At 39.9% G+C, this 21,807-nt stretch overlaps 1 protein-coding gene across 4 annotated transcripts in view; it reads right to left on the bottom strand.

Moving 5' to 3' along the window:
• Nucleotides 1–21,807, bottom strand: part of arhgef10la (Rho guanine nucleotide exchange factor (GEF) 10-like a) — a 125,148-nt gene that overhangs the window by 30,304 nt on the left and 73,037 nt on the right. For all 4 annotated transcript variants that reach the window (XM_044348925.1, XM_044348926.1, XM_044348927.1 and 1 more), the window contains one exon: nucleotides 16,318–16,439. In XM_044348925.1, coding sequence (XP_044204860.1) covers nucleotides 16,318–16,439 — 122 coding nt within the window. The remainder of the gene's footprint in view (nucleotides 1–16,317; nucleotides 16,440–21,807) is intronic.

The following is a 21,807-nucleotide window of genomic DNA, read 5'->3' as shown; positions in this document are numbered from 1 at the left end:
CATTTTTCCCCCATCTTTTACTCGTGTTTTATGCTTGCTCTGTTTCCTCTGTCTCTATTTTTTTTTTCTCCCTCTCCCCTTCTGCCAGCCCGTCAAATGCAGAGGAATGTTTTTTGATAGGTAATTAAGTGGCAGCCATAATAGGTACCCATATGGAAGCCCTGTGGTTAAGAGAGAGAGAGTGGCTGTGGACCAGAGGGACTGGAGCACTAAAGCGGACGCTGCTGGTAGTATGGTGGCGGTGGATTTTATCAGCCACCTGAGACTGGCAAGCATGGTAGGCCAATCTTCACAGGCATAGATTGCTTTGTATGTTAACACTCTCCAGAGTAAGTCTGACAATACTAGTGGGATATATCCACTCTATCAGAACAGTCCTATCGCAACTTCATAAGGTATTCAAAGGCAGGAATGTGCACTGGGATCATTCTGATAAAGAGCTGATGTGTAAATGAAGAGGCTTGTTTCTTAATAAGATATCCACCATTTGAGAAATTTGATGCCTACTCTTGTAAAATGATTCCGGGTATAAAAAGGAAATCTAATTTCTGAATATTGTACAAGTAATTAGCTATTTGCTAATGTCATACTATTAAGCTTAAAATATTAAACTGCCCTTCCTTCCATAAGGGACAATTAGGTACAGTCAATGCATACAATCATGAAATAATTAGCATAAGACATATTTTTCATGAAATCAATCTGGAATTAAACTGTTCTACTGATACATAAAGCAACATTTTGTATGAGAATGGTTCACAGGGTACACAAGGATACCACAGCGAGGATAGATTCCCATTAAAGTGCAGACAGTGACTATGATCAATACAGTAAACCACTGGTCCACTTATTGAACTTCTTTAAACAGCCAATGGAAAGAGCCCGGGTGAGCATAACAACAAAGCCTGTGAGATCATTTCTACCTGTGAATGTGCAAATTATATCGACAGACACAAAGGAAATGGGTGTCTTCAGCAATGACCATATCAGTGGCGATCCCAATGCTAATAAGGTATGAGTGAGGCACCATTTAAAAATCAATGCGATCCAAGCTTTCTCAAAGTCAATTGTCAGTCTCGTTTATAGAAAAGTGTGTGTGTGTGTGTGTGTATGTGTGTCTGCAGAGCTGTAGGTGTGAAGTTGAGAAGCTGAAGCAATTCCCAGGTGTGGAGGCAGGATGAGAGAGGAAGGTGAGCCTGTAAGCTGGTTGAGGGAGGTTTGATGGAGGACTTCAGGGAGCGTGGGGAGGAAAAGGGAGGAAACGGGCAGGTGAGCTAATTAAAGTGAGATTTGTTGATGTGATGAGAGGGCGGCCTCCCAGCTGCTGGTTACCAATGACCCAATGGTCGACAGAAAGTCCGCCCCACCCATTACCCCAAGAGGGCGCCAGCCCATATGCTAGTTCCAGGTGGCAATAGTTAGCAGAGAAGCATCCACTGCTTTTCTGTAAGATAAATATAAAATGTGTATAATTACACCCTTACATGGGGATAAATGGATGGGATCATTTATAGTAACTGTCTTTAATGTACTGTGAACATTTTTGCCGAGTTACACTATGCTACTCTTGGCTCTATATGTCAACAAATTTAAGTAGTGGTGGTTATTGGTAGTGGTCTAACATGTCAGGGTAGGATTTTAATGATTCATGCTCTTGGCTGTCAGACTGTCAGAGCAGTGTCCCCTTGGTAAGAATGTATTCCCCCAAAAGCAGTTAATGTTGTTTTACTTTCCAAGGCTACGCAGGTGCACTGTTTTTGCTTACAGCAATATTCCTCTGTAAGCACTGTGAAATCTACACTCAGATATGTGGAGGATTTACCACACATCAGGTTTGATAGAATTTCTATCCAAAAGGGGTCCATGCATCATATTCGTCGGGCCCATAATGTTATCAGTGACAAGACACACTGCAGCCAGCACTGCATTGTTTGGCCTCCGTCGTGCTTATGTAATGGATCCTCTTTATTGGAAAGAATGCTCAATAGTCACTTATGAAACACTGCATTTAGCTAAACTCCTGAGCAAACATTTCTGGACTATTCAAAAGGAAAAAACTACTGTATAGCCTGCTGAAAATCAAATAACAAATATTATCTCCATGAAAGGCAGGCATACAGAGAACTGGGTGCTGTATATTAGACCCAGGGAAAGAAAATATGCCTGTATTTTTTTTTTTCTAATTCCATAGTCACAGTGCCTTCTCCCAATTCCACATACCAACAATCTTTTACACGCACTAACAAGCACTAATAGAAAACTTCCACTGTTTATTAACTGGTAATTGACTGGTGCTGGCGCTCTCTCCCTACTGCAACCCCACTGCCTAAGGCTACGGGCAGGAAGGCCGCTGAATGAATCACCAGTCAACCTGAAATTACTTACATCCAGAGCACTGCTACAGGTAATGCACACTAAAGAAGCTACTAACATGAGAGATTTTGCCAAGTTGCTGCTTGGGTTATCAAGAAGGCAAGCCCCGATGAAGAGTGGCACTATTTCATTGCTAAAATATAAATGGAAGCTGTGTTATTCATGTTTGGTTTCAATATGACCTTTTGAGTCAATATGAGCTACATAAGCAACCAAAAAATAAAATAAAATAAAAAATCTGACACAGTTATGCTGTTGCTAAAAGTAATGCAGAATGAGACAAATGTTGAATGAAAAATCAGGGCAACTGGAAAAAAACACAAGTGAACTGTAGGAAAAGTGAAAAACAGATGGTGAGATCTGAACTGAACAAGAGAGAAGGCGACTGTTCACTGTGAGTATGACTCAGGGGGGGGAGGACCATCTATTTTTCAAAGTAAAATTATTGAGATTACTGGGTCAATACAACTGATTCTGAAAATACAAAAGGTAACTACCCTAAAAATGAGACCAAGTAAATTGACATGACTAAGGCTGTGTCGGAACTCACTCCCTTGACTACTCTCACTGTTCCTTTACTATTACTATTCCCTATATAATAAACACTCTGTCGTGTACTCCACAGTAGTGGTTTCCAACCTAAGGGTCGAGCCAGACAAAGGGATCACTAGATAAATTTGAGGGGTTCCTGAGTTGGTTAATGGGACAGTAAATCAGAAAAACATATTTCTGATACTTAAATATGTCTATTTTATTATATTTTTCTCAAATGTCTGTTTTTGTCTAATGAATTACTGGATAATAGCTCTTCAAACCTTAAAATTATTCAAATACAACAATGGAAAAAAAAAAGAAATCATATTCATTTCTCATTTTCATTTTCATTTTTTAGTCAGAAAAACAATGAAAGGCATTGTAAAACATTATCAGCTGCTGTGGGACTGACTCAGTTTAGAAATTGTTTTCCAGCAGGTTTATTACTGTTCTACACGGTGAGGACAAAGAGTGATAAAATAACATAAAGACAAGGGCTCAGACGCTCAAATATAGAATGTGGAAACATGGATATAAAACACTAGATGCAATGTATCATAATGACTTGCCATTCTGGGATGGAGCCATGTGGCAGCCATCTTACCTGAGTCTAGTTTTAAACTTGCTGTAAATGGAAACTATGGTGAAAGAGGCTTATGTTGTATTTATAATCCTTGTATTTTTCTACCAATACATCCATACTGTTTTTTATTCAAAGTAAAGACAACTGTGCCTGTCTAGAACGAACCAAAAAACAAAGATTCTGTTAAAATTTTGATCATTAAAGCTTTAAGAGTACAAATGGTGCTTTCACTCATGAAGATAATCTCATAATTGTGCATTTATATTGCAGACAATGATTTTACCTGAACTTAATATGTAAGAACTGTCTTTGGTGCTCTGAATGGCTAATATACTACATTAAGCAATATCTTTTATGCAGAAATCTTAAATAGATTCAATATTATGGCAGGTAATTACAATCAGAAACACACCTGCTATAAAATACTAATATATTTATTAATGTCATAAATTGTACATACCACAAAATATTTCTCTTTCTCTAAAGAAATTTGCAGAATTGCAAGCTTGACCTGAACTGCTGAAGCACAAATCTCCTTTCTCCAACTGGATTACTTTAACTGATCAAGACATGGATTGTTTTTTATTTGCTTTACTGAAAGGAGGCATGAGGTAAGCTGACAACAAGTGATGTTAATATATGATAACTGATTGCTGGGATCAAAGCAGCTAAAGCAATATGTTGGCCGACTGTATGGTTGGTTAGTGTTCCGTGTTGCTGTGGCTAACATTACTGTTATGTTGATTTGCCTGGGCTTAACTTTTTGTGCAGCTGGCTTACTGGATTTGTCTTGAGGTGTTATGAAATGGGATTTAAGAGTGAAGATGAGCACTTCTCCCTGTCGTTAACATGTTTTATGTATTACACTTGTTTGACAGCTGTTTAGCGGTCAGATGTTAAGGCAATATTAATAACTTTGTTATAATGTTACTAAACATTAACTTTATTCTCTAAGTATAACTAACAGATCAATGCTGTTGAGAGCTAGTAATCAGCTGTAACTTTGACTTAGAACTCAGCTGGCCTATTTAGACCTATGGTCTTTTTGGTCGTTTTGGTAAAGCAATTAGTTGCTGCACAGTTGACAGCCATAATTGCTCTCAATAGATGACTATTGTAAACACTACCCAGGTTAGATGGTGGACAGTTATCCCATGATGTCGCTTCTAGTGTTCTATATCTAAGCGTGGAAATATATAGCAAATAGGGAATGATTTTGGATACAGCCTATGAATGAGATGAGATGACACTGACAAATGTATACTAATCTACATCTCATATCTCACAGTAACTTTAGCTCGTTTGAACATTATTTGGCTTTAAAAATGGTGGAAACAAATGTTTTAACTAATAGAAACAGATCTATTTTAATTTAATTTCATTTAATTACCTACTGTAATTAAATTAAATTAAATTAAATTAAATTAAAATAGATCTTCATCACAACTTAAAGGTTTTTTCACAGATTTTAGTGTGTAGAATGATATTTCAAGTGGCATGGCACATCCTCAAGATATATTAACAGTACACAGTTGGCTACATAAGCTGTTATACTCACATACAGTATATGGACATGTATACTCTCATGACACAACCATACCGGGACAGCAAAATGTTGTTTGCTCATTATCTGTTTTCCAATACATCATACTCTCTAATGAACCTAATACAAAAGGACAACAGGATCAAAGTTGGAACTTGCTGTTCATGTTATGATTTCATGAGCTAGATGTCACACCGTGATTTAAATTCCACCAGCATCTCCAAGCAGAGATCAAAGGGCCAACCACCTGCTGTGCTTGCAGGCCTGCGTTACGCTCAGAATATTCAAAGTCATTTGAAGACAATAAGATTAAACCATCTGCATGAGAGGGCTGAGTAGACAGCCTGATTTTTAACTCTTAATAGGCCTGTATCAGGTCCTTTAGAGGTGGTTAGGACTTGCGGCAAAACCATGTGGCTATCAGCTTATTATTAAAACCAGCTCAGGACATTTCCTTCAATTTAATAACCACTGTCTGTACAGTACCGATTCCCTGTCTCCCCTGGCTATGCCACAGATCATATCAGCAATAAGTGGAATGAAGTTGGAGAGTGGTTTTGCATATCGCTGCTCAGAGCCACAGCCTGACATTGGTAGGACATCACAAACTCATATTCATGACTCGACTGAGATTTCTTCCTCGTGTCCTTCACTGCTCCTAGCTGAACGATTGCAACACGCCCAACAAATGTGATGCAAATTCGTTGTGTCGCTATGCCCCCTCTTCACACACACACACACAACTCCACACACCCACACTGCTGACTCCTGCGGCCATGGCAGTTCCAACTCTGGATGAAAGCAGTGTACTGCCCCTGCATTAATGGGTTCAAAAGAGGACTACAGGCCAAAACTTCTCTGTGTAGTCAATCACTTCCTCCATCTTCCTTACCCTTCTGCCAGAGACAGGAGACATCCGAACAGAGCCCAGACAAGCTTTGGATGAGCGATCTTTACCCACCTCAAAGAAAGAAACTGACACAACTGTTTGTCAACATGGGGTCCAAGATGAAACCCTGGGCACAAGAGTGGATAAGGCTTTCCATAATCCTTAATATCAGATGGCAGGAAACACAGAACAAAGGGGGCTCTGGTGCCAGCTCAGTTCTAGCCATGTGGCGGTTGACACTACTTTTGCCAAGGAAGCTCTGCACATCAAGGAGTACCTCCCGAATTTGAGTCTGCCCCTACAATCCTTGGATCCTAATTCTATGGCCTGTTTGGCATAACATGAGACAAACACAAATCACAACTGTTTCACAAATACTAATCCACTTCACTTTAGGCCCTTTGTTTCGAGCCTATAATATGATATTTTTGAAACATTCTTTTTGTTGTTGTTATTGTTGTCTTTATTTTCTAACCGTCTTATCCCAATCAACTCAGGAGTTTGTTTTGATGACAGAACTGAAACGGGAGTTAACTTATTAGCTTCAACATACTGCAGTCAAAGTGAATGAAAACACTTTCCAAATCACATAAAAGCTAAATGGAAAGTTCACATTTGCAGCTAAAAGAGACCAGAAGGTAAAGACATGACCTTAAATATCTTAACACTGGACAACAGCAATAAATTAAGCAGCATCCAGAGTGGTAGTAGTCCGTGCAACAGTAGCAGGAAGACTAATTAGCTGAGAAGAGAATAAGGAGAGAACATGTCACTGCAACAGACAGGACTGGTTTGGCACAATAGGAAACCAAAGAGGAGAGAGGGCTTTCTTCCCTTTCCTTTTGAATTGATGCAGTTTTTGCCTATCGTCCTCTCTGCATTGATGTATAATCACAGAGGAAGAATGTGACCGAATTACCACATTTAGCAGATCTGCAGGATTTCCCTTCTGGGAGCATAATTTGTTCGTGCATGCTATCTTGACAAGTACAGAGTGAGCAGAAACCCTGGGCCAGAGAAGGACTCTACTCTGAGGCATTGCTAGAGAGTGTCTATGATTCCCTGTAATTAGTATGTTAACTGTCACAGTAACAGATCAGACCTTACGCAGATGACCTCGCTGTCAAGCGGTGGGTGTGTCTACTCTGTTGATATATATGCAGACACTACACTGCCCTCTACTGACAAGGAGAGTAATAAAGGGAAATCAGTTCAGAAACCAGGATTATGTGTTGTGGTACAGTGATAACAGTGTGAACAGTTCAAGCAACACAAAGCATGTAAGTTTGCATGTAATGCAAAGTGTGTACGATGCAATTACCATGTAAATTATAATAAGACAACTATGCATACATCCAGTAAATTAATCTCTTTAGTATACACTAACTGTGAAAGCCCAACTCAACAGTTACAAAAAACACCTTGTGTAAACCTCCTGTCATTACAACCGCAAACTAAAAATCCCATGTCCTTTTCACAATCTCTCTTCCAGCTGTTTAGTAAATTAATTAAAAGCCTGTTCAATCAATCAATCATCCAAGTTTATTTGTCACATGTCGTCATATAAGGTACAATCACAGTGAATCAGCCAAGTCGATGATGGTGTTGGAGTCGAAAGTGGCTACACAGTCATGTGTGTACAGGGAGTACAGCATGGGGCTCAAAACACACCCCTGGGATGCTCCAGTGTTAAGGATTAGGGTAGAAGAGGTGTGTCCACCTACCCTTACCACCTGCCAAGGATCCACATGCACAGTGAGTTGTTCAACCCCAGGTCCTTGCGCTTTGTGATGCCTGTAGGGAATTATTGTGTTAAACACAGAACTGTAGTCAATGCACAGTAATCTCACATAGATCCCTTTCTTGTCCAGGTGAGATAAGGTGGTGTGGAGGATATGTGCTATGGCGTCTTCCATTGATTAGTAGGAAAACTGTAGTGGGTCCAGTGTGCTGGGTATACATGTAGACAGAGGTAGTCATTCAGGCAGGCTGATCTTGTTTTCTTGGGCACAGGGATGATGGTGTACTTCTTGAAGCACATGGGTATGACAGACTGAGCCAGGGACAGGTTGAATATCATTGTGAACACCAGTGCTAGCACATAGTTTGAGGACCCACCCACTGATACCGTCTGGTCCTGCTGTTGTCTTTGTGTTCACATGCTCAGAAAGGGTGATAGGTGTGAGAAGTGTACCTGCCCATCCATTAACCTCTGCTTCAGCTGTTTTTGCTTGATGGCAGCTGATGGCCTCAAGGCGAGCATAAAGGTTGTTTAGCTCACTTGGTAGTGACGCATCAGAACTTCACCGGGGTGGGGGGTCTTGTAATCTGTCATAGTTCTTAGACTTTGCCACATGCTTCTGGAATTGCCCTCTTGGAATTGTAGTTAGTCCCTTTTTGCTTCCTTTACTGCTCTTCTTATATTGTAGGCTGCTGCTTTATAATTTTCCATGTTCCCAGGCTGCAGACCTAAGGCTGCAGTGCATGTGTTTATGGCATCCCGGATGGTTCTGGTGATCCATGGTTTCTGGTTGTGGAATGATTTAATTGTAGTTAAGGGTACAGTTGGTACAGTTTAAATCCACCACAGACTGAGTGAATCCATTGACGTCATTGATGATGTCGATGGTGATGCCCCGGAACATGCTCCAGAATGTGTCATGTAGTGCAGACTGTAGGGCAGCCTCTGATTGACCTGACCATTTCCTGACCTTTCATGTCATTGGGGCATGCATCATAGCTTGTTTACATACTTTGACCTCAACGAGATGGTCACATGGTCGCTCTTCCCGAGCATGGGTAGTGATTCTGCTCTGTAGCTGTTTTTGAATAGCGTGCAGCAGTGAACCAACAGGTTTATTCCCCTTGTGGTGCAGTCAATATGTTGATGGAAGTGAGGCATAACCATCTTAAGCTTAACCTGATTGAAGTCTCCAGCAACAATAAGCACAGCATCAGGATTACTGGTCTCTGAACAGTTCAAGTCTTTGCAAAGATCCGACACGGAAACCTCTGTACTTGCCTATGGAAGGATGTAGACCGCTGTGATAATGACCGATGTAATGATGGCACGACTATATTAGCATGCTGGCACTAACACTGCCTCTTGGGTATTTGTACTATTTATTTCAATACTCCTCAGTTCTTTTCAACACACACACAGCAGCAACTTTGCGACCTACCCTGGCAGCAAAACCAGTAAGGCTGCACTGTTGGCAAGCATGGCAGCCATTCATAATATAACTCATCTATGCTCTCATGTTGTTAGTAAAATCACCTACTATAAAAACCTCCTTTCATCAGAACATTTGGTATGGTAAAAAATTAATCTGGACAATTTGAAAATTCTAGTAAGCTTTGAACACTTTGCATCTCTATGTGAATTTTCTAGTCTTCTTCATTTATTTCACAGGTGCTCACTACATTTCTGAAAATCACACCTTCAGAGCCATCTCCTGTTGGTAAATTTGAACCTGTCAGTCAAGATTTATGGCAAGAGCACCCACCCACCACAGTTTCATTTCTGCTTCTGTGGTTCTTGCAACTTTGTTTGCTGTTAAATAGGACGTAAAGTTATTGTAAAGGGAGGCAGTACAGCTTGCACTTGCTGCTTTTAGCTTGAAAGTATCTTCTAACCATTACTTAAGTTCAATAAACTTGACTGCTGATGCTGCTTAGCCCTGGCAGAGAGATCTAGATCTACAAAGAAGAAAGTCTGACCTCTGCACACTCCTGGTGCATTAGCCAAGATGTTGGGAACTGTCACAACTCCGTCAGAGTTGTTCTCTGTGAATGCCAAAGTTTGACTTCTGCTCTGACCTCAATGAGAGGTCCTCTTTGATCGGGAGTGTTAAGCAGTCAGAGCTTGTGCGCTGTCACTGCCCCCTGTATTTGTGACAGTGACACGTTTGGTGTGTTTGGATTTGGGTTTTCCTGAGCCGAGCCACGCTGACCAGAAGGGCCAAGCCATATCAGCTTCAGCGACAAGTCTGCTGTGATCTGGCTTCACACAGAGAAATTAGATTGACACTTTCTTCTGTATTCTCATATTCTGCATGCCAAAAGCTTATCTGCCCCCTTTGAACTTAGAGGATGAGCAGCAGTGATCTGTTTTTGTGAAGAGAACTGTGGTCCGTTTTTTACGGGAGCTTCTTCATCGAAGAGTGGCTACAAAATTTACTTTACTTTTCTGTAAATGTGCTTTTCAGTGCATTTTAACACACATAGATCATTAAATAAAATTGATCAGCAGATGTTATTCTGAATTTCATAGTAAATATATTTCTCTCAAAGATCAGAGTGATCCTTGCTAAAAAACCTTCAGAACTATTTTAACAAACTTGGAAATATGGGAGTATCTTTGCATTTAATACTGCAGTCAGCACCTGTTGATTTTAGGAGTAGATGTCACATTAGGTTCTGCTTCATGCCCTGACAACATCAGCATGATACTTGGTGAGTATCTAGTGGAATGAAAATGCAGTCTCAAAAAAAAAACTCAGAAATACAAATCAAACATCATGCAGAAATTCATGTTTGGTTCATGAATACACATTGCTTTGTGGGTTTGAATTAGAAGTAGAAAACACATCTTAGCAAGTCCCCTAAATTAAGAAACTGGTGGGTAGCCACTGCTGACATACAGTGAGAGATTTAAAATCATGTAGAAATGATGATGCAGCTAAAACAACCTAAAAGGAGGTATAGAGCACAGTACAGTCAGAATTGTTGGTCATTTTCACAATTCATTTGACCCTGAAAAAAATGCCTACATGCTCTAGATTATTATACATTTCTAAGAAGCAATACACAGAGAAAAAGAAAACTGAGTTCCAAGAAAGAATGGTATGTGCTCTCCAACGAGTCTCAAGCACTTGCAGATCGTGTTGTTTGTATTTTTCTGTTTACCAGGAGGATATTACTACAGTTAGAAAGGGAGCTGTTACACTCTGGTGGATCTGTGGTTAGATTTTAATCCACGTTGTGGTGTCTGTTCTCGACAAATAAGAGAGGTGGCTGATATCCTCTACTCTGAAAGGTAGCAAACGACCTTCAAGAAAAAACAGAGGGAGAAGCATTGCATAAGGTGTCAACTTGATGACTTTACCTTAAAAAAAATTATAATAAAAACAGGCTCGAGGGGGGAGAGGAAATTAATCATCAGAGAGGCATTGCATCAGGGAAAGGCCACCTTTTCACACTGTCCTTCTCCTTTTTAATCCATATTTCATAACATAGTATCTCATCTGGGGTTGATACACCATTGAACCCATTCCTTCATCTTGGCTCTAAGAGCTTTGAGTCATTATGTCCGTAAATCAGTCATTCGCCAGACAATGCTATAAACATAGCCATGAACAGTGTATTTGCCGCTCAACAAGCTCATTTTCTGTACATGCAGTCACTTTCATGTGGCTAGCTGAATGCACAGTGCTGCTCTCTTATCGTTCCATCAACAGGGAAGATGGATGACACAGCGAGTAAGAGGGACATGCACAACATGCCCCGAAAGCACCAGCTAGTCTAGTAAACAAGTACAGACCCCCGTGACCTGGTACAGTGTGATTGCACAAATGACAATGACAGAAATCACCTATAACATGTTTAATGGATTTCCAGACTGAATCACGCTCCATCCAAAAATCACAAAATGTGTGATCTATGTAAACTAGTGAAGTGTATTAGGGGTGAGATGTGAGCAGGCTTTGCGGTTTTCTGAGCTGAGACACAGAAGCTAATCCTCTCAGAAAAAGAGAAAGGAAGCTAACCCTGATGCAGCCCAAACCCTTTTCCAGTTTGTCATTCCGCACTTCAAAGCATACATGATGAAATCCCCCAAGGTATTATAAGAGCTCTGGCATAGCAGCCATCCTCAGCCCTGTCCTAGCCTAATGCCTCATAAACGGAGTCTGGAAACATGTCCCTTTACTATTTCGAAAGTCTTTGTAGCTTTGGATCTTTAAGAACCTTTTAGAGTTGCAGAGGAAGAGGTGCTTTCCTACTGGAGGATATATGAGGAGTTTGAGGATCATTATGCGGCCAAGGGATTCCTGTCCCCTCACCGTAAAATAGTGCACACACAGAATGCACATGGACCACTTTGAAAACGGTTAGATCAGGAGAAACCAGGCATCGATCTTCTTCAGAGCTTTGCTGAAAGAGCATTTGTACAGAAATACAGTGCACAAGGAAATATATGTGTCCTAGATAGAGACAGGCACATAATTTAAGCCATTCAGTTCCCAATGCACTGTGTGACGCCATCGTATGCCACTTGTTATACAGATTGCCGAGCTGTCAGATTATTGGGCTTCATAAATGCATCCATTATTGGCCTCCATGCTTCAGGCTAACATAGCTTGCTGGACAGAACTGAAAGAAACGGCTGATGAAAGGTTCATATAGTCAAACGGGGAAGCGAAAGGGAACGGTTGTTGTCATCCAGTCTAAGTTCCAGATACTAAATACAAACAAATATTACAATTGATGCCAACAAAAGGCATCTGTTGAGGTTTTTAAAAAACCGTTGAACAGGATACAGTGACAGTTTGTAGTTCATAACCCAAAAGTATTCTATTTACATGGCATAAGAAAGAAAAAAATCAGTAAATATTCACATTTTGGGAAGCAGGAGCCACTAATGTTTGGCAAATGACTTACAAATAATAGCAATGACAAAATGTGATCTCACAGTTCTGTAGAACAGCCCATTCAAATGTAATCTATTTATCTGTCATTTCTAAAGGCATCAATCCTGTTAAAATTGACATCAACTTAATAGTTGTTCAGAAAATTATATTAATTGTTCCATTTAACAGCTGGTTCTCCTATATAGAAAACTGGTTCAGCTGTTACCCTTTCTGCTACACTATCTCCTCTTAATCCCTTAACCCAAACACCTCACACCCTCCCTTTGGGCCAACTGCCAAACCTGCTCTGTATCATCTTTCAAAATGGCAGAGAGGGCAGCGAAACAGAGCGTGCACTGACTCTTTAAACAACAAGGACCCATCAGAATGTGGTTTGTCTATTAGCCACGATAACGTCTGATTCTCTAGGTGTGTGTAAGTGTGTGTGTGTGTGTGTGTGTGAGAGAGAGAGAGAGAGAGGGCGAGAGAGACAGGGAGAAAATGAAAGAGATAAATTGAGAGGAGTCAGTCTGCCCCCGCTGTTCTCACTCAGCAGACTTGTGATAAGGTTTATCTCCGGTGCCTAACGAGTTCACCCAGTAGCCCTCTCCAGCTCCCACCGTGTGGACCAGGGTGTGCTGAGCAGCACACAGCCAGCAGTGGGTTGAGCTCCCTTAGGTGACCTGTGCGTGTTGTTCATGCTACGCTGCTTTAGAACTTTATTTTCTGTAGGAAATGGCTTCGGCCCCTTCGGCCACATCTCTTTTAATCTGGGATTTCTTTTTTTTGCCTCCTTTTCTTCATCCTTTCTACTCACTGTAACTCAGACTGCCAAGAGAAGCTGCAAGAGCTGGAGAAAGAGATGCTGCGGAGCTTTGGCACAGAGAGGCGTGTGTGTCCCAGAGGCAGTGGCTGAGGCACAGATGGAGACAGAGAGGGGGGCTGCTGCTGAGTTAAGCCCCTAATCACAGTCTGCTCTGCATGAAGGACTTAAAGTCACTCCATTTAATGCTACCTTCTCTTTAGTCAAAAAAGGGAAAGAAATACTACTGCTTACCTCTTCAGCTTTCTGATACCTAGGCCTCCATTCTTATCACATACTCATTCTTGTGATGTGTAAAAGTGCATAGCTACAGTATATAGTCGAAAAGAGAAACATACATGCACATATACTTGCATACTCAGCAGTGCAAGCATACATGTTTGACATTACAGCCCTACATACATGCTGAATTGAATGCATCTCAGAAAAAAAATAAAGCCATGTGAAATAATTTCATGGTAAACCACATATGTGACTGACATGGACACTATGCCCTTTACTGGTGTGATCAGGTGCTTCATTTGTTTGTGCAGGAAGTGGAGAATATGAGCAGATCCTCAGAGACTCAGGGGGTCCCACTGGCTCAAAACATATTAATTGACTTGGCTCCACTTCCAGCCAGATGTAACACACTTTTGCAGAATACTCTGGAACGTCTGCGAAATCTTTTGGGAAATCCCCCGCTACCATGTCAGAGCTATACTTTCTGCACTTTCGGCTGCAGTTTCACCTAACCTTCCTCTCTCGTCCGCATGGCTAGCAGACTATGGGTTGGCGTATAGGTCTTAATCTAATGTTGGAACATTGATTTATGCTTGGGTGTCCCACAGCCATTAAGATAATTGCATGATCACTTTATAACATCCTCCCCTGGTGGCCAAGGTAATTTGGCTCCCCCCAACCACCCACCTTGCTCAGTAAGACCCGTAACCACATTATTGCAATTGAAAATGTGGTTGGAAATATCATCTTTCAGTCCCTGCAAATTGATTTCATACCATTTCCACTGACTTCTAACACCCTTTTAGTCTATCTTTCACCTGTGCTGACCATTTGATCTGTTGGAGGCTTCTAGGTCTTAACAGCTTGTATTGATTGAAATTCTTCAGCATCTTGAGGAGATGCTCTCATGTCACCTTGTAATTCCAATAGTCTAGGTATTTTTGAGTGAGCTCATCTCCGAGACAATGTATTTTTATCTGCTAGGGCAAGGCAAGTGCACTTTGATTACATTCAATGGAAAATGACTGTGTTAAATGGCACTAAGATCTCTTTCGACAAAACCATTATTAAAATAAAGATTGCATGGCCACTATGGGCTAATGGCTACTTAAGAGGAGAAGTTAGCATCAGTGAAAGTCAAACTGCTTTGACAGATTGATTGTAATGGAGGCCTTTTTCTTCCTAAGTATAAACACTGCCAGTTTAGAAACATTAAACACATAAAAATCTTTGCAGCTAAAGCACAATCGATGCCATCCATTCCATTGTTTATTCTTAAATATTTCATTAGTCATGATCAGCTTTAGTATTATTTTGTGCATCCAAATGAGGTACATAATAATTCCTTCTTACAGTATGTGCTTCATCCATAGGGAGGCTTTTTCATGTCATATTTTTATATATTCATTTTAGTTTATATGTATAAACTTAAGTGGAAGTATTTGGTTTGGTTTTGAATATCATTTGTTATATTGTAAATGTAAATTGTGATTGTGATAAAGTTGTTGTTTTTTTTTATCCAAGTCCAGACGTTGTTGTGCAGAAGTTATAAATTTGTCAACCATCAAATATTTTGCCATTCCCTTTATACCAAGGGAGCCATCCCCTTATTAAATGTGGTTGTATTAGACTATCATAGGTAATACTGCAAATTAATGAGTAATGCTGCTTTATTTTTCTGTAATAGGGCGAAAACACAAATGCAAGCTAAATCTCCAGGTGCAAACACACACGGGCTTGACCAGTACATTTTTGATCATTTTGATGACCGCAGGCATCGACTAAAACCAGGCACAGCTCATTGCAACTTAATATATTATTAATAGGAGAAACCCAGAATAAGCAGGTGGAGCTGGCTGAGCTTCAGTAATGGTCTATCATAAGAGCACCTCTCAACCCCTTAAAAGCAGCAACAGGTGAGGAGAGGCTAAGAGGTGAGAGACGCTCGGGTGTCTGAGACAGAGCAAAAGAGTTCATCGACACAAACACAAAACGCCCCAACTATTAATGTGCATCAGCCAAAATATGTTATCAGTGGTATGATAACATCATTTTGATGTTTATTGGTACCTTCCTGCTCCTCTTCAGTATATTTGAAAAGCCTCATTTATTTATTCAATCTCTAGTCAACATAAGACAGTCCTTATTTATCCAACAGGGGGGAAAAAATCCATATATCTTTAAAAAATAAACAGATTTTCTAGTTTTAAAATGTTCTAGTTAGTGTTTAGAAAAGTGCACAAGTTTTATTACCATTAAATCTCGCTGTCATGTTGGTAGCTTTAAACAATTAATGAAGTTATCCATGGTGTGTGTAAAATAAGCAGGACTTTGTGAGTGTGGTCTTTGCCAATAAGTTGGTATGAGCAGGTGGAAACATAATTCCCTGAAAACATGGAGGGTGTTTCTGCCTCTGCAATCTGCACAAATCAGTGTATTTTTTTTTTAATGTATTCATTTTTATCATTTATTTATTTCCCCTGTGTGCCCCCGAGCTCCTAGATAAACAAAGAAGTGTGTGCTTTGTAAGTGCTACACTGATGTTATTAACACACATGACATGCAGATATGAAAAGACTATGAAATTCAATTTTCTTTCTTTTAAAATATGCACTTACTGTGTTTAATCGGATTTAAACAGTTTTAAACTTCAGAACATATGGTAACCGTCCTCTCTTTAAGAAGAGATTTTTTGCCTTGTTTTGGCAGCGGTGGACTCACCTTTCTCTCTGGTGACTTTGTAGCGAAGACAGGCATGTGAGAGGCAAGCAGCGGATACCAAAATGGGGCCATGGTCTTCCCTTCATCCTCTCCACATAACCAGCCTGGTGAATTCTCCTCTCCTGAAAATAAAAAGAAAAAAAAGTATTATTTTCCTTCTCACCGAGGTGGTATCGACTTGATGTTGTTGTACTTTACCAACTTGTTTTGTTGTTGTACTTATTGACAGCATACATGTCACCCCCACAGTTGAGCCAAGCTGTAAAATTATCCTCCGAGCTATGTCGAAACCACGCAAAATAATCAGAAAGACATTGCCCTACCTCCGATATGTAATATGAATGGTGTTATTAGCATGCAAAAGTTATAATCAGCCAGAGGTTTATTCCCTGCTGTAGGAGGCAAGGCCAGGTACTGCCAACACAGGGCCTCAACAGTGATTAAACCTGTACTTAATCAACAGTGAGTTAGTCCCAGCAGGAAAAATGCAACTGCAGTATTCGAGTTATAATAATGGATTTGCCTGGTGTGTGTGCCATCTCAGCGCTCATAGCTCTGAGCTACAGGTGCACCCTTGACAAGGTGCTGGGCAAATCTGCCAAAGTACTCTCATTATGTAATTTTGTAATCATCAATTTCAATTTACAGAAACTAAATTGTGCATGAAATTTAACAGCTTGCTAAAATTTGCTTGCTGGTTTGTTTGCATAGGTTACTTTGGAAAAAGCTACACTTTACCTATAATTTGCCTTTAAGGCATGATCACAGATGCATTAAAGTCATTTACAGTAGTTTTAAAAGTAAATAGCAGAGTTAATTTAATAAGAGCATTGTTTTCTCACTCTTTTTGTGGTAGATTGGTAAGTAGTGCACGTAAAGGCCAGTTAGATTAGCTTGCACTGACAGACAGCACCAGTGGTTGTTAATTTGCATTTATCTGTTTTTGCCACACAGATACGTGACATCACTGGTGTTTGGATTAATATGAATGCTTATAACAACAATGAAAAAATATATGTTTTCGGTAATCTAATATTTTATATTTAAAAATGTGTACTTTTCTCTTTTAACTCGCTAATGAAATGACTGAACTGAGATTAATATAACATCACTCTCCTGATTTGACAGTTTGCAAGCAGGGGATCACAGAGGAGCAAAATCCTTGCCACATTCAAAGCTGGAGTACATATGAATAAATGACAAAACATGTTTATACTGAGCGAGAAATAACAAGAATGATCAAGGACAGGAATGAACAACACTGGGTGAGTGTTAGGAATGTGAATCTTTGGGAATCTCACTATTCAATTCGGTTATGGGTGTTCGATTTGATGCAGAATCAGTTCTCGATTGAATGAAAAGGGGGCTCTATTTTCAGTCTCTTGCTCCAGTATACTGTGTGCCAAACCATTCACTGGTGTCCTTAGTCCTCTGAAATACAATATGAAACATAACTGGCAATTAAAATAAATGGTCCGCAGCCTTTTTATTTCAAAAAGTTAACCTCATTAATCAATGAATAAATTAATTTGAAAGCATCTTACAGTCTCCTGCCTGTATGAGAATAACAAAATGAGGGGGAGGCAGAGTGCTCCACTGTGTTATTATTAACGTTAAAAGCGTACTATGTGGGATTTGTTAGTTGCTGTTTGTAAACACAACATCCGAAGTTGGCCCCTCCTTCCCGGCTCAATCACACCAGAGCGAGCTGAGAGCACGAGCGAGAGAGAAAGAGAGAGCGGCGGTAGCGAGAACAAAGCAGTGAATCAGATAAACAAAACGTTATTTTTTTCTGATTGTTTCACAGCAGTTACATTCTAAAGCACAAATAAACACGCCCACACCTCCACACAACCCTGTTGGCTGCGGCCTCTCTGCTCTGCGTTTATGTGCGGGGAGCTCAGCCCCGCCGTCGGTCGAACAGACACAGACCTGGACTCTTTATACATCCATGACACAGACAGAGAACAGAGGAGAGAGACAGCGATGTAACCTGGTTGCTACATTTTTATAGAGTCCAGCCTCACACCCTGCACTGTTATTGGCTGGGGTCTACACACCCACTGCCCAAACGTGGACACCCTGTCTCGAACACAGCAAAATAATAAGAAAATACAGGCAGAGGGCAGGGTCTCTGTAGATACATAAACCACCACACACTTCTAGTGGGTCATAAGTGATGAAAGAGAGGGATTATTTTTGTATGAGCCTACATTGTTTTTTTAGGAAAATCCTTCATAGTATGCCTTTAACAGAGGGTGCGCAGCATTGCCAGGGACACCTAGCGCTACAGGAATTTCTGTTCCAGGACCAGCAGGTTCAGGAACAGCCTCTTCCCCTCAGCTGTTACCTTGCTGAACTCTGCACCACAGTGATAGATCTACAAGTTTACATCATATTCCTATCATAGCTTGAGCTGTTTATATTTACCCTTACTGTTTATTCTATTTATATATTATACATATGTACATTACACCGCACTGCACTTTACTGCTTCTTTTGCACTTCTGGTTAGATGCTAAACTGCATTTCGTTATCTCAGTACTTGTGCTACTGTGCAACAATAACAAAGTTGAATCTAATCTAATCTATATCTCCAGAAGTGGGGAGCAGCCTCCGTGGGAAAGCCATCGCCGTCCGATACGCTGAGCAGGCGTAAGGTTGTTGAGGTGAAACAGGCTGAGCGTCAGGGTCCTTTCCTCACCTCAGAGACGGTTTAAGTTGTTTAATGCTGCAGTGTGTGTTTGTCAGCCAGTCTTGTTTGTTACTGCTTGAGTTTGCTGCTCCGCTCCGCTAACGTTAGTCTCTGGGTGGTGGCAAATATTGTGGAGTTTTCACAATATACAGTACTTCACGTTTGTCTCACAAAGGTAATTATCAAACTAGAAATACCGCCTCGCAGTCCACCAACCAGTCAAGTTGCAGTTGATATAATATTTGTAGTGACATTGAAGGAATTTGATAAAAGGTATTAAGTGTGTTTTTCTTGTATATGTTCACATACTTGGCCAATAAAGCTGATTCTGATAGAAGATAAAGTTGTAGCCATGACAGGAGACAAAGCTTCAGATATGGATGTTGCTGCAAAGAAGCTACAAATCCTAAAACTCTACTTCACACACATCTTTAACCAGGCAGCACAGAAGATCTATACAATCACCACAGGTTCAAAGTGGGCGCCGAAGATTAGCGTCACCAATTCAGTATCAGGCCAAATGTGAAATATGGTCAGAATCTCCTCATCTGTTCCTGAGTTATGACCCTGAATAGTGTCCAGAAAAGTGTTTTTGTAGAACATTATGATGTCACAGTGAAGTTGACTATTGACCTTTTGAATATAAAATGTCATCACTTCATTTTATCCTGTTAGACATTTGTGTGAAACATTGTCATAATTAGCGGATGAATTCTTGAGTTATGGCCAAAAACGTGTTTTGTGAGGTCACAGTGACCTTGACCTTTGACCTCTGACCACCAAATTCTAATCAGTTTGAAAATGCTTGCAACCGCTGCCTTTTTTGAAGAAGATAACTAGTGTGTGCATGCTGTAGACTGTCTGGGTGCGTCACCACTTTTTTCATTCCGACAACATCACATTATTAACTAATATTTAGAAAATCAATTTTTGACATTTGTGAATGGATTCAGAATCGTAGGAGATAAGAATCAAGATTCTTATCGATTTTTTTGTTTTGTGTTGTGACTTTTCATTTCTTTCAATCACTTTGATCATACTGAAATTAAAGAGCAAATTATGTATGTCAAATTATTTTTTAAAGCCATAACAAAGTGTTGATTTACATTTACACAGTACATTCATTGAAGAGGCATTCAAGACAAACAGTCCACACCAAGATCTTGCACAATTTAAGTACTTCATCTCTCTCATAACATAGTGAAAAATCAGCTCTGCTATAAGCAAGGTTACTGTGAAGAATGGGATAGATAATTATGAGTTTTAAATCATTTAATCATTTATATTTACAGTCATCTCAAGTGTTCTTTAATAATTCATTTTTTTTAGGGGCGGAGTTGGCCTCTGGGCTGACTATCCGTGACTGAGCCTCTGCCTCTGCGTGAGGTCACTTATTGAAAGACTTCAATTGAAGGCAGATTGCTGCAGGTGGGGCAGCAGGTCCAGTGATTTCCTTGACCTCTGAGTTAATTATCAACTTTCTTCAGCTAATTATTACATTAGCATAAATAATGCTCCATTTGTGTATGCTGACTTCTCTTACTTAATTCGTCTGTCAGTAAAAAATGGATCTGGTTACCGATTTAAGAGAGAGATAGATACACAGAAAGATAGAAAGAGAGAGAGAGAGAGACTGTGATACACAGAAACGGACAGAGAGAGAAAGCGGTTGTGAGAGAGCGCAAATTATCCTTAACCTTCAGTCTTTGCCATGTAGTAATGATGATGAATAACAGTGAACAAATGATAAGCACAGACCTAAATTGAAAACGGCATTAAATAGGGACACGCAGGCCACTCACCTCAACACGCGCACTCTCTCTCTCTCTCACACACACACACACACACACACACACACACAGCTACACTTTATCATATACACATTAATTTTCATCAGTTGAACCTCTAAACACAGGAAAACATAACAATCAAGAGCTGTTATCCTTTAGTTCAGAAGTTATTTATCTGTGGGTACATTACTTTTAAAGTAATGTCAGATTTTTTGTTATGTAGACTAAAATTATAGGAAATAAACATAAAAATAACTTACTTTATATTGAGTATGTTTAGTAGCCACTACATGTAAACTACTACCTGAGTACATTGCAGTGGAGAATTGCTTGATCACTCAATAAACATACAAATACATCATTGTCAGATTTTGAAATAATGAAATCAAATAATACAATCAGAAGTATAATGTATTATATCTCTGAGAGAGAGAGAGCATACTACATAGAATTACCTTTTCTCTCTCTGGCGAGTTTGGCAGTCAGCCAGTTCTTCTGTACAGAATCAAAAATATCCATAGCTAACCCTAAAGGTTAGTAACCAACGCTCAGATAGAAACAAGGATCAAGAGTTCAACTAGACTAGGAGTAAGATTTCTTCAGAACCATGTTTGCCATAATAACGGCACGCAAGTGTGGACCGAAGCGGCATCGGATGACAAAGTGACATCGCTGTCACGTTTAACTGAAGAACAAACAACGCCGTCCTCTGAATGGTTGTCAGATAAAGACATTAAAGAGACATGGAAATCTACATAACTATGATTTGTCTTATCACTGGCTCAGACAAAAGTACAACAACATAAACTAACTGTTAAACAAAGGCTAAATAACTTACATGAAGGCAACTGTCCCTTTTTACACAGCAAGGAGCTAAATTTAAAATAGACACAGTATGTTGATGATGTAGAGCAGATGTTGAATGACTTAACACTGATCACTTAGTTTGAGAATAACATTTGTCAAATATATAATATATGTACATCAAACACTAACCGCTATTTA

The sequence above is a fragment of the Thunnus albacares genome, chromosome 4 (assembly GCF_914725855.1).
Source record: "Thunnus albacares chromosome 4, fThuAlb1.1, whole genome shotgun sequence".
Classification (NCBI taxonomy): Eukaryota; Metazoa; Chordata; class Actinopteri; order Scombriformes; family Scombridae; genus Thunnus; species Thunnus albacares.
This window is presented reverse-complemented; position numbering and strand designations above follow the sequence as displayed.